Source organism: Manis javanica, chromosome 14 (assembly GCF_040802235.1).
Source record: "Manis javanica isolate MJ-LG chromosome 14, MJ_LKY, whole genome shotgun sequence".
In the NCBI taxonomy this organism is placed as follows: domain Eukaryota; kingdom Metazoa; phylum Chordata; class Mammalia; order Pholidota; family Manidae; genus Manis; species Manis javanica.
Window position 1 is genome coordinate 85,181,004 of NC_133169.1, and position 13,136 is coordinate 85,194,139.

Below are 13,136 nucleotides of genomic sequence, written 5' to 3' on the forward strand. Positions count from 1 at the left end.
CCCACATATTCAAAGCCCTTCCCAGCCTCTTTATTCACTATCATGTAACTATAAAATTCTACCTTCTGTGCCTCCAGCTACATACAGTACCATCTCAGCTAATGTTCTGAGCACAGGGTTGTTTACCATGTTTGCTTTCACTCTCAACTCTGTGCCTCTGCTAATGTCATTCCCTATCCCCAGGAATATTCCCTCTGCCCTCTCACTGGCATTCTGTTGTCCCTGACAGAGTGGACTCTTCCCTATCCTCTTGACACCTACCTCACTAGAGCTGTAGCATTCATGCATGTACTGACTTGTCCATCTCAGCATAACCACAGCTCCAATCATAGTACTTTGCACAGAAAAGGTCCTGATAGCTGTGGGGTTAGAGGAGCTTAAAACTCTAGGAACCAATCTGCAAAAGAGAACTAATGTATCCTCAAATGAGCCTGTGTTTTCTTTTCATCTTTTAGCTTATGATTTTAGCTATGTGCATTAAAGTGTTACCATCCTTAATGTAACAAATGATAATAATACTTCTTAAATATTATTTCTTTTTAAGTTCAAGTGGATGCCTACAAGAGAATCCCATTTCCTTTTTCACCAGCAGGCAAAAACCTTAGGTGGTGACAAGGTGAAAGAAGCATAAGCATAGCATTTGCCTCCACATTTCTTTAGGGTAGCAGTCCCTGGAGACTACCATCCCCTATTTCTTTTACCTTGAACAAAAATTAGCAATACTGGACATATTCTTGATGAACTTTTTAACTATTTTATTTGTATCTATAGAGTTTTAATAATGCTCTAGAGAAACTCAAACTAAAGAAACCTCAAGAGGATGAAGACAAGAAAAGGTCAGATTGTTTTTCCTAAATACTTACCTTACTATTGATCGCAAAACCACCAACATCCAATGAGCTGAGTCTAAATATGTTGTCAATACATCCAGTAGTACCTCCTAACTTGATTGTTATGAAATTCTAAGCTAATTTAAAACTTACACAAGGCATGCCATGCTACCCAGAAAAAGCTTTAAGACAAAGCTGGGCAGGAGAGTAAAGTCCCTCTAAAAAGGTAAGAAACAACTTTAGTTTACATTAAATGCATTTACTTACCTATCAAACTAAAAACTTTTTTATACAAAATCTTTAAGGACACACATTTGTTAAATCATTTTGATATCAGATTGCTTCCAAACTCAGACTTTTGGCAATGTAGGATATAATGTAGACTTTTTTATAGTTAGAGATGTACCACTCTGAACAAATTTTAAGGACATTTTCGTAATAAGCATTATCAAAAAGAACAGAAATGCAGTTTAGATCCTTACTGTACATCCGATTATATTTTATGCTGGCATTTCCCTTTTTACTGTCATATGTCTCTGATTTTTATTTTATATTTTCAGTATGAAAAGCAGAGATTTGGTTGAAGAAGCCCAAAGAGAAGGCTTTGATGAAACTGTAAGATTTTAATTTTCTAATTAAAAATCAATAGCTTTATCAGATATATGCTTACAAAAATTTCTGATTAAGAAAAAGTGTTTGTATTTTTCAGAGCAGTAGTTGCCACCTTCCAAATATTTCTCCCAGAATCTAGGTCATTTCTTGTTTAGGACAAATCATTTAGATTCCAGATGCTGCCCCCCCCCTCTTTCTTTTTGGAGCTCTCAGCCAGATACCCTGATCCTACAGTTGTACACTCCCTGTACACAGGGCTTAGCAAGTATACTCTACTGAGATGATTATATAACTTTTCTCTTATAACCATTAATATGATGAATCACTTAAATGATTTTTGTTTCAAAAGTATAACATATATATGCAACAAATGACTAACCATGTATATCTTTAGGAAAAAATTATAATGCAATCCACCACATACCACCACCCAACTGGAAAAATTAGAACACTGCTTCACTGCTACACTTCTGGTTGCCCCTGACTCTGCAATATGCTGAGAATGAGGTCAGCAGCAGAGGGAAATTGGAGTAAGCAAGAAAGTACATCTTTTGAGGTTTCTTATTATCAGATAAGGGAATTATAAAAATGGAAAGGTTGAAGGGTAAAATTAACCTTATGGTGTTGGATCAGAATTGTACATGTATATATGTATATATGTATATGCATTTTCAAGCTCTGTCTACTGAAAAGACTAGAAACAATAACACAACTAGTTCCCAGATCTTGGTTTCCAAATACCATACTCCTCTAAAAGAAATCGGGGCCTCCTTGGAGATAGGGCTTATTCCAGGGCTGGAAAGTACAAGATGAGTCTGGAATATCTTGTTGAACTTCAAAGTATAGTACTATCTTTAACGTAAAAGTGCTCAAAGAATGATCTGTTAAAAGCACATAAGAATCAGCTTGAAGGGGCTCCCACTGGCCAAATATGGAAATATTTAAGAACTATAAGGAATAGTGATTTATATAATCCATTGCCTAAAATAGGATTCCACCATTCCATATTCATCTAAACATATACATGAGTGTAAGTCCAAGGAAGAGTGGGACATTTCCACACCTCTTCACAAAATACATGTTAACAACAAAAAGAAAAGGAGTACTATCAGGGTGGAAAAGTCTGGCAGATATTTACCTTAATCAGTACTGGAACAAGTTAAAATCATACACCACCTGACAGAATGACAAGAAAACACAACATCCCTCTGTAACATTCTTGCCAAAGATGTTGGCATGATGGAACATCACACAAAACTAAACTGAAGGACAGCCTACAAAATAACAGCCCTATATTCTTCAAAAGTGTCAAGGTCATGAAAGTCAAGGTAAAACTGAGGAACAATGCTAGACTGAATGAGATTAAAAGACAAGTAAATATAATTGCACAATTCTGGTCTAGATCCTTTTACCATGAAATAACGAAGTATTCAGGGACAATGGCAACATCATTTCGGCAACTTCAAATACTTTAGGAGATAAAATGTATTTGTATTGGTTTTGTAATTTTTCTATAACTTTGAGATTCTTTAAAAAAAAAAACCCAAAAGAATAATTCAATGAATGATTTCTGAAATAAAAGATGATACAAAAATCAATATACCATGTACCTCAGAAAATTACCTAGAATGAACATAAGATTTATCCTCGTAAAATTTGGATTTACTTACACGGAAAGGAAAATCAAATTAGCATGACAACATTCAATACCATAAACCAACAAAAGAACATCTGCAATATATGTAAGGAAAGTAAAGTAAGCCAATGATTTTTATATCCAGCCAAGCTGTGCTTCAATATAAAGGTTCAAACAGTTGTAAACACATAAGAACTCAGGGAGTATTGTTGTATCTCTGATGATTCTACAAGAGGATCAACTTCAGCCAAGAGATGTTTGGAGAAGTTTTGGTAAAAGGAAGGAAGACAGAAAGTAGAAAGTAGAAAAAGCTAAGTGATTGGTTCAAACGTAATAGCTAAAAGTTAAATAACTATCACTTAGAGTTAATAACCAAGAAAAAAAACTTTAGCACATTTAAGAGTACAATATTACACAATAAGAAACTGTTTTATTGATTTGAAAACACACTTTAACATGTCTCTAATCAGGATGTGCCTTATGGTTGATGCTGTCAGACTTTAAGTGGTACCATTTTATTGCTAAGTGGTACATAAAGTAATGGTGTTATCTTACAATAGACTTCATCTCTCAGATACAACAAAATAGGGTAATATTATTAAATATAGGTGGGCAGTAGAGGACAAAGAGACAAGGAGGAAGAAATTATAAGGTAATCTTCTCAATTAACTAACTTCTTTTGAACTTAAATAACATCATAACATAAATAAGGAGAGAATATTGAAAGCAGCCAGAGAGAGAAAAAAGATTACTTATATGGGAAATCCCATTAGGCTATCAGTAGACTTCTCAGCAGAAACTTTACAGGCCAGAAGGGAGTGGTATGAAATAGTTAATGTACTGAAACAGAAGGACCTTCAACCATGAATACTCTACCCAGCAAGATTATCATTCAAATTTGAAGGAGAGATTAAACATTTCCCAGATGAACAAAGGGCCAGGAAACTTATAACCACTAAACCAGCATTACAAGATATGTTAAAGGGACTTCTATAGATGAAATGTTCCTAAGCCTAAATAGTTTTCATCAGTGAAAATAAAAGTAGTAGACCAATTACGTACCAAGCAAGTATGAAATTAAAACAAAAGTAGTAAAAACCAACTATTCACAAAATCAAAGTCAGTAGAAGGGACATAATAAAGATTCCAGCAGAAATAAATAAAATAGAGAATAAAACAATAGAAAAAAAATAAATGAAACCAAGAGCTGTTTCTTTGAGAAAATAAGTAACACAGACAAACCCCTAGCCAGCCAGACTTATCAAGAAAAAAAGAGAGTACACAAATAAAATCAGAAATGAAAAATGAATAGTCAAAAATGCATACCACAGAAATACAAAGAATTATTAGAGAATTCTATGAAACATAGAAACATGTACCAATAAATTGGACAACCTACAAGAAATGACAAATTCTTAGAAAAGTACAACCTTCTAAGACTGACCCAGGAAGAAACAGAGAGTCTGAACAGACTGTATGGGTAAGAAAAACACTCCCAACAAACAAAATTCCAGTTCCACATGGCTTCACAGCTAAAATCTATCAAACATTTAAAGAGGAGCTAATGCCCATCCTTCTTAAAGTATTCCAAAAAGTAGAAGAGGAGGGAATACTTCCAAACTCATTCAATGAGGCCAGCATCACTCTAGTATCAAAACCAAAGACACTGCAAGAACAGAAAATTATAGACCAGTATCCCTGATGAACATAGATGCAAAATTCCTCAACAAAATATTAGCAAACCAAATTTAAAAATACATCAAAAAGATCATCCATCATGGCCAAGTGGGATTTATTCCAGGGATGCAACAAGGATGGTACACTTGTCAGTCAATCAACATCAGACACCACATTAACAAAAAGAAGGATAAAAACCAGAAGATCATCTCAACAGATGCTGACAGAGAATCTGACAAAAGTCCACATTCATTCATGATAAAAACTTTCAACAAAATGGGCATAAGAAGGTACATACCTCAAGATAATAAAGGTCATATACGACAGACCCACAGCTAACAGCATACTCAATGGTGAAAAGCTAAAAGCTTTTCCTCTAAGATCAACAATACAAGGATGTCTGTCTACTCTCACTACTTTCATTCAACATAGTACTGGAGGTCCTAGCCACAGCAATGACACAACCCAAAGAGACAAAAGGCGTCCAAGCTGGTAAGGAAGAAGTTAAACTGTACAATTTGCAGATGACATGATATTATCCACCAAAAAACTATTAGAATAATTGGATTCAGCAAAGTTGCAGGATACAAAATACACAAAAAACTGTTGTGTTCCCATATACATCCTTCTATGCTGACAAATAGTAAATGCACTAGTGGGGGTGAGGATTGATATAATATGGGTTTACTGTTGAACCACTGTGTTGTATATGTGAAACCAATATAAGATTGTATATCAGCAATACTTCAAGAAAAAAGAAAAAAACAAAATGGGAGAAGCAAAGTCCCAATGGTTATTGTATTCATACCTGGGTAATGTTAAGACCTTTTCTAATTGAATCACAGTTTGTCAAGAATTTAATGTTTAACTTACAATGTTTATTTTTGGACATAGCTGTATAGAGGCAACCCCTGTCCCAGAATTCCCTGGGTTCCAAATACAACCCTCTCTGCACCTCTTTGTAGCAGCAACCAATGTCCCCTTGGTGACTGGGATCAGTCACCTCAGCTGAGTACCCACTTCTCTGCTCGCTGGTTCAGTGGTCTGAGGAATCCCAAATGACCAGCTGGTAGTCTCTAATTCTTAAGTCAATTGTTGTGTCCCCTGGTGTAAGCACGCTACCTGTGAGGGTCTGTTTCTTTGGCCCTCCCCTGCTACCACATACTCATTAGGTAGGGTCCAATCAGACAAACAGAAACACACTAGGTAGTTCAAAAAGAGGGCATTTGCTACAGAGAATTTGTTTCTGAGTTACTAAAGGATTTTAAGAGCCAGTGAACACTAACCCAGGGACAACTGGGAGAGATAGCTAAAACCTACTGGGAAGAGGTGGAGTGACTAGAATCTAGGAGCTTGAAGAAAATGCACCCAAAGAATCGCTTTTCTGCCTATGAGTAAAGGTACTTCTTTCCTATGAATGTCAAGGAAGGCTTCACAACAAAAGTAATTAAAATGGGTCTTCTGAAGATGAGTCAAGCTTACCAGGCATAGTCTCTTCAGTCCATATTACTAATGCATCTCAGTTACAACAGGCATGGTCATTTAGAAATGGCAGAGGGACTACGCATTTTTTACCACATGAAAAGTATCAGAAACTATGACAAACCATCGGTGCTATAATGTGGCCAAAATAAAACTAGAAAGATTGAAAGCCATCCTTTCCTACTTCAGATACGCCTGAAAAGACACTATCTGATACAGTTTCTCTGACCAGAACAGCACAGATTCATTAGGGAAGCCTAGAGTATGAACACAGGCATCACCATCCTGAGGAAGGTACTCTGAAACTCCGAACACTTACACAGGGGTCCACTTTGCTACCTTGAGTTACTGCTGGAGCAGGGCAGTATCATACTGACTTACAGAAAAGTCTTTGAATCGTACCTGGGAGCAGTGTCTCCTCTTTCCCCTTTTCTAGGGCTGTCCTTATTTTGCAGAACAAGGCATTTTTCTGAAGTTGGGGAAAAGGTATGTGGAACTACCTTTGGAAAGTGGGTGGTAGTGATGACAAAGCATGGGAAGCACTCTGAGATCACAGAAGGATGCAGCAGCAAGAACTCTCTCGTATGAGGAGCTTATTTGGGGGTATATGGACAGAATGGAGTGGACAGAGTGATGAGTAATTAAGAGTGGATTGGGGATTATTCAGTAGGACTGCAGGAGCTGGCTGAGTAGCAGATGGGAAGGCAAAGAACACCCACAGGTGTACTTTGAAATACATTTGCTTCACTAAAGAACAGAGGTATAGAAAAGAACATCTCAGCTTTGACCAAGGGAAGAACAGAGAAAATCAGGAATAAACTAAACTGGAGATACAGCGGAGAAGAGGGAGTAAAATGAGAATAATTTGGTAATTTAAAAAATTTTAATCCCCTAATTCTGAGACAGTTCTAGAATCAGGTCCTCTGAACTGACTCTGATGATACACAAACCTAAAAACTAGCCGGGCAAAAACCAGTGGGGCTCAAACCACAGCCCTGGAGAGTAGAGAATTCAAGATTCTCAACTCTGTGATGTTTGTGTGCCTAAGACTTGGAATACAGAAAAATTTAATGGTGGCGGCCTGTGTTTTTCCTCTAACTTGACAGGAAATTCAAAGATCAGAGCAGATGAAAAAATGGAAAGAGAGGCTTGAGAAAAAGTATTATTCTATAGAAATTCAAGATGACTACCAGCCTGTCACTCAACAAGAATTCCAAGAGTAAGCATTTGTTTCAGCCAGGGTACTGTGGGATATCATGACATGGGGATTGAGTTACACACATTGTCTTTCGGAATCTACAACCTTACTCTCTTGAGATGCCACTTTTTTCAACTTCTACCCAACTTTAAAATTAAAAAGAAAGCACAAGATTCCATGTGCTTAAGTGTAATGTGAGAATGACTGCTTTTATCCTTACCTCTCTATATTAGGAACTGCCATTTATACTTGCTATGCATAGCAGATACTGTTCTCCACACAGCTTTAGAATATTAAATCCACAACAGCCATAAGAGATATTTTTTAGTAGTTTAAAGCACAATCTTCCCTCTCAAAGGTTTTTATGATAGGCACTAATAACCTGCTGTCTCTTTATGCATGAAAGTATGTTACTGATTCATTCTCTACTTCCTTCCAAATTACCCTCTAGACTCTTTTTATATGCCGTGGAGCTGGAGAAAGAATTACACTACGTCAGTTTAAAACTAAACCGAGTGATGAAAAAGATTTCAGCTCTACAATACTGAGACAAGTAGAAGTAAGAATCTGTGATGCAATCATTGGGCATTTTTAACAAATACTTATTCCTATATTGAATTACTTACTAAACTTGTCTCCATTTCAGGTGCACTTTAAAAGCCCTGAACCACCTGTCATTGAGGTCAACGATAATCATCAAATGATATCCAGGAATTAAGTGCCCCTGCATGGGACCCACTGTACAGTCCTTGCATATTACAACACGCCTCCAGAGTATACACACACTGCTGCAGACACAGGACTTCATAAGATTTATTATTACACTCTAGGAATGTAAAGGGAAAGTATAAAATAATGCTGCTTACAGTTCATACAGCAGGTCTCCAACAGTTCAATACTTAAGATAGTTTTCTCAATATTACACGAAGTGTAAGAACTCCGGTGCTCTCATCACGTACCAGGTTCTAACTCCCTCTGGCCATACATCAATAAATGTTTTCGACTCTGGAAAACCATTATAGAAGACCCCAAGTTAAAAAAAAAATCTTACCTCCATTCTTCCCAATTTGAAGTCTCCTGGAAAAAGCCAAAGTATAAAAGAACAAACTTCCCAAACACCTAGAGAACTTCCACTAACACTTTCAAATGGGAAATTCTTCTAGACAGTTTCTAAGTAACACATTCAAAGGTTTCCAAAAGTCCTCAACTACTTTAAAAGCAAAATATGCTTTAAAAAATAAAGAGCAAGGTAGGAGGTAACAGGGTTATAAGTCGTTACGTTTGAAAGTGCGAATGAGGGAGCCACGAAAGCCTAGTCTGGACGGTCAGAAAGCGCTGCTTGGCCGGCACTGCGGGAGCTGGAAGGAAGCTCTTCTGGTTTCCGTAGGTCCGATAAGCCATCCCAGAAGGGCCCTATGTTCGCTTAGCCCAAGCGGCGTCATTCGGCCATGGTTCTCAGCTTCCACACGCGTGCTCAACAGTCCCTGGGCTTTCAAACTCGAATAAAGGTATCTTACACATACCCACCTTCCTCAGACCAAGCTTTTCTCTTAGAGTCTGTAAGTCAAGTTTTCTTAATAGGAATCCTGTAACAAGAAATGCTGACTATTCTCTTGGAACGGATTTCCATAAGAGAATCAACCACATGGCCTCTGTCTTACCACTCCCGGAAGCTACAGCCAGCCACGTGGTTTAGTAACGTTGTTCCCTGACATGGTCCCTGGTTGGGGTAATTTAAACAAAGACTAAGAACACTAAGGCAAAGGAAGAACACTTAAGGTCTTAATTTTTTTCTTTTTTAACATCTAGTAAAACCAAAAACAAAAAAAACCTAAGAAACAAATAAAAAACATCTACAATGACTCAGAACATTCAAGTTCTTTTATTACAAAAGGCTATACAATGAAGTGCCAGACACAGCAATGCAATTATACTGGTGATTATATATATCTATATATTACTTGTATATAGATATACAGTTTTTACTTGTACCAAAGTAAAACTATAACGAACTGCCTAATTCTACCACCTACTGCTCAGCTATGATGCACAATACTGTCACAGAGCGTTAAATGCTGCCATGCCATTTTTATCTATTCTACTCACAGCCAAACATTAACAGTGACTAACCAACATCATGAAGCAGCTGTTAATTCTAAAATGAAACCAGTCAGGCCACTGACTTATAAAAATATGGTACTCATATAGATTTAGCATTATAAAGAAGGAATATATTATTTAAAACATTTAAATAGTGCATATGGACATTTTTGCATGTGGTATATAAAATAAAACATTCATATAAAATAATATACAGTGCACATTAAAGTAGATGTTTGGAAATACTCTTGTCTGGAGACTGAAAGAATTTAGCTAAATGTACACTGCATGATGGAGTCAAATCAAAGTGATACATTGTTTGGCATTTTCAATTTCACTCTTCTAGGTATACATTATGAATAACCTCGCTGGATCAAAAGGAAATCACACGAAAGGGCTGGATTTAGTGCTTTATTGCCCAACTACAAGTTCACTACCAACGAATATTCCCTCCCCACAAAACAAGGCATTGCACACACAAGTGAAATGTAAAGTATACTAGAAATGCTACTTATTACCAAGCTACTTCATGTGGTTACTACAAAACAGTGCCAGAAATCTGAGGTCCATGCTTCCCTCACCTTATTAAATGATGTTGCAAAAGTCCGTTTTGTATGAACAAACTGTTAATATTAGCTAGTCAGAAAAACCATGCATGAATTACTGCATGCAAAACATGGGCACAAAGTGAGACACTTCAATCCAAGGAAGCACCAGGAAAAAAATTAACACTTAGGTTAAGCCTGACCAGAATATGCTGTTAATATGACTGTTATACTATTAGCACAAATAAAGTCACCATTCTGTGAAAATGATTAGCAGAACAATACCAGGAAAGAACCTGGAGAAAAGCCATGCAAAGCCGAAGAAAAAAGGTATGCTTAGAATATGAGACAAAGGGCATACCACTACACTTTCTGTAACCAGCTGCTTTAAACAGCGTGACTGCGCAAAAAGGTGGTCCCTTTGGAGGATGGGCTTTTTTTTTTTTTTTTACAGATTCTGCTGATGGAAAGAGAAAACAATAATGTAACCCACTGAAGGTCACATAAAGATGCAGTGGTATAGCCCTTATTAAGAACAGATTTACTTCAGGCATAATGATTCTTTTGCCAATTTAGGCCCAATTGATTGAACACACGAATCTGAGCACCATCAGAGTTCCTACATACTGACATGGCTATTTTCTCACATTACCTGGAGGTGAGTAGGGGGGAAAAATGCAGGATCTGATCCAGACAAATCACATCACCACCAGCTGATAAACAGTAACTGAGGAAACAAACTGTAACTTAAGTCCCATAGGCAGCATGTGATATGATTGGTTCTGTGTGGGATGTGTTTTCAATATACTAATAAGCAAGGTCACTTTTGGGTCTACCCTCTCATCTTCATCCAGGAGCCGTGTGACCACTGAATGCAAAGTTTTGCTAACATACTACCTGTGAAAAAGTGTCACTTTGGGCATTAAACAGAAGTGTGTTCCACAGTAGGCCTTGAAATTTGAGTTGATTTGGTTTCCTAGGAAAACATAGAACATAGCTGCATACGTGCACACTTACAGGCTTTTCTTTCAAATTTTCAGTCATTCTTTAAGAAAAAGGCAACTGAAGAATTCAATGTGAAGGTTTTCCTCTCAATTTTCTTCAGTAATGAAAAAATAATAATAAAGTTGGCAATACAAAATGCTTGTATTTCCAAAGTTCTTGAAGTCGAAAGGAAAAAATACTAGTCTTTTGCTACCAGAATTTATCTGTAGTATAAAACAATGAAGAAAACTGAATGTTTGCTAAGGGTGGAGAGGACAGTCTGTGGTTAATATGGAACAGCGCGCTCCCTAGAGAGGGTCCACTCACCCTCCCAGCACTTCTCTAATGGCACCACAACCAAGTACAAAATGAGACCAAGTGCCTGACAAAATGAACGCAAGTACCAGCCAAGTGTACACGATGATAGCTTCAGGGAATACAACTCATTTTATGATGTTTTCAAGGAATTTATATGGATTTTGAAGAATCTTGTTTGCTGATAAGAACTTCAAGAAGCCTAAGCTTGGCTTTAATTTTCTTGTACTCCCTGTACTCCTCAAGCACTGGAACACGATCCTCTTTCTGGGCATTCCTAGGGGAGAAGATAAACTCTGTAATATTCTAGAGATCGTCTGGAAAATAAAGTCCCAGAATTGTCTTAATGTGAGACAGAATGTTACCAAATATAAGAACAAATTAAAAATTTCTCTGTAAGACAAAAGATTATTGTACTAACTCCCCCTATTTCACCCCCAAGGAACATCCCTAAAATGCCTCTATTTATGATGGATTTCTCTATTGACAGATTAAATGATGCTATACTTATAACAATAACTGTAGAACAGAGGTAACCAAGTATCTTAAAACCCATGCATTGCTAGGCTCCATCAGTATATGGATGTATATTAAGTGCTACAGAGAGAGAGCTACACTGAGTCATGTCATGTACACTTACTTAACTATGGGTTTAGTGAATTGAGATATAAAATATTTTATCCACAGCAAAAAAGGAGTTTCCTCACTTTATATTAATGACCCAATGCAATTCTGTTTAATCACTAGGTAAAGCATCAAATCACCCTAAGATTAATTATAAGCAGTCTTCTTCCAGTAAGACAAAGAACTATAAAAGGTATTTGGAAAAATGCATGCCTTCACTGAAGATTTTTTTTAAACCATTTTTGCCAACCTATATAGAAAACCTTCAAATTAAATATACACACATTTTACAATTTGTAATATAGCTATTGGGTAGGTAATACCACCCAGTTACAGGGAAAAACTTTTCTAAGGTTTCATTTCTGGCCAACACCTGAATTGGAATGTATTATTCTTCCTTTTAAAAGAGCCTCACTGGGTCAACTTTGAGATGAAGGCACTTGCTACACTGTACTACAGGAGCTACATGACTGCCACAGTTACACAGCTCTAGACGGGCCGCCCGGAGGGACCGAGCACCCAGCCCAAGCTGCAGCCATCTCAGTCCAAGAACCCAGCAGCTGAGGACACCACCCATCACAGAAAGGATACCACTCTCCTTTCACAAACACTTCTCAAAGGGTGAGGACGTAGAATTAAAGAACATAAACTAACCAGTCAGTGAAGCCTCCCTGGGACAAAATATTTTATCAGATGTTTACTTCTGCTTCTTTTCTTACCATTAATAGCAGGACTTCAAAGTATAAAGGAATGTTTTCTAAATTTTTATGCTGACATCCTTACATGCACAATTTATTATTTCTATGCCTAAAAATGCCTTTGTTCTAACATATGGGCACTTGTAAGTATAAGGAGAAAGAGGACTCAATTTTGTGATGCTCAACAAACCTTCCATTTTGTTGATAAAATGCTTCTTCAAATTCCCGTAATGTTTTACGCAATTTCTTTTTTTCAGCTCTGGCTTTCCAAAGTTGTTCCAGTAATTCAGGCCTAAAATTTAAGTAGGGGAGAAAACATTATTGAAACACTGTTGATTCATAAAGTTCTTAAAATGGGTTCAAACACTGGCTGCAAACTGAAGTCAGCTGTGGAGCTTTTAGAATTCACCAGTGCCTAAGCTCCACCCCAGCCCA

The 13,136-nt window shown here is 37.0% G+C and overlaps 2 protein-coding genes across 14 annotated transcripts in view; one reads left to right on the top strand and one right to left on the bottom strand.

Moving 5' to 3' along the window:
* Window positions 1-9,158, top strand: part of PKD2L2 (polycystin 2 like 2, transient receptor potential cation channel) — a 38,752-nt gene extending 29,594 nt beyond the window's left edge. For all 5 annotated transcript variants that reach the window (XM_017670003.3, XM_073221702.1, XM_073221704.1 and 2 more), the window contains 5 exons: window positions 772-836; window positions 1,391-1,445; window positions 7,344-7,456; window positions 7,887-7,994; window positions 8,082-9,158. In XM_017670003.3, the coding sequence (XP_017525492.2) occupies window positions 772-836; window positions 1,391-1,445; window positions 7,344-7,456; window positions 7,887-7,983 (330 nt within the window). In that variant the 3' untranslated portion in view covers window positions 7,984-7,994; window positions 8,082-9,158. The remainder of the gene's footprint in view (window positions 1-771; window positions 837-1,390; window positions 1,446-7,343; window positions 7,457-7,886; window positions 7,995-8,081) is intronic.
* Window positions 9,159-9,294: 136 nt separating this feature from the next.
* Window positions 9,295-13,136, bottom strand: part of FAM13B (family with sequence similarity 13 member B) — a 98,377-nt gene continuing 94,535 nt past the window's right edge. For all 9 annotated transcript variants that reach the window (XM_073221680.1, XM_073221681.1, XM_017669995.3 and 6 more), the window contains 2 exons: window positions 12,892-12,993; window positions 9,295-11,656 (listed from right to left, as the gene is read on the bottom strand). In XM_073221680.1, coding sequence (XP_073077781.1) covers window positions 11,533-11,656; window positions 12,892-12,993 — 226 coding nt within the window. In that variant the 3' untranslated portion in view covers window positions 9,295-11,532. The remainder of the gene's footprint in view (window positions 11,657-12,891; window positions 12,994-13,136) is intronic.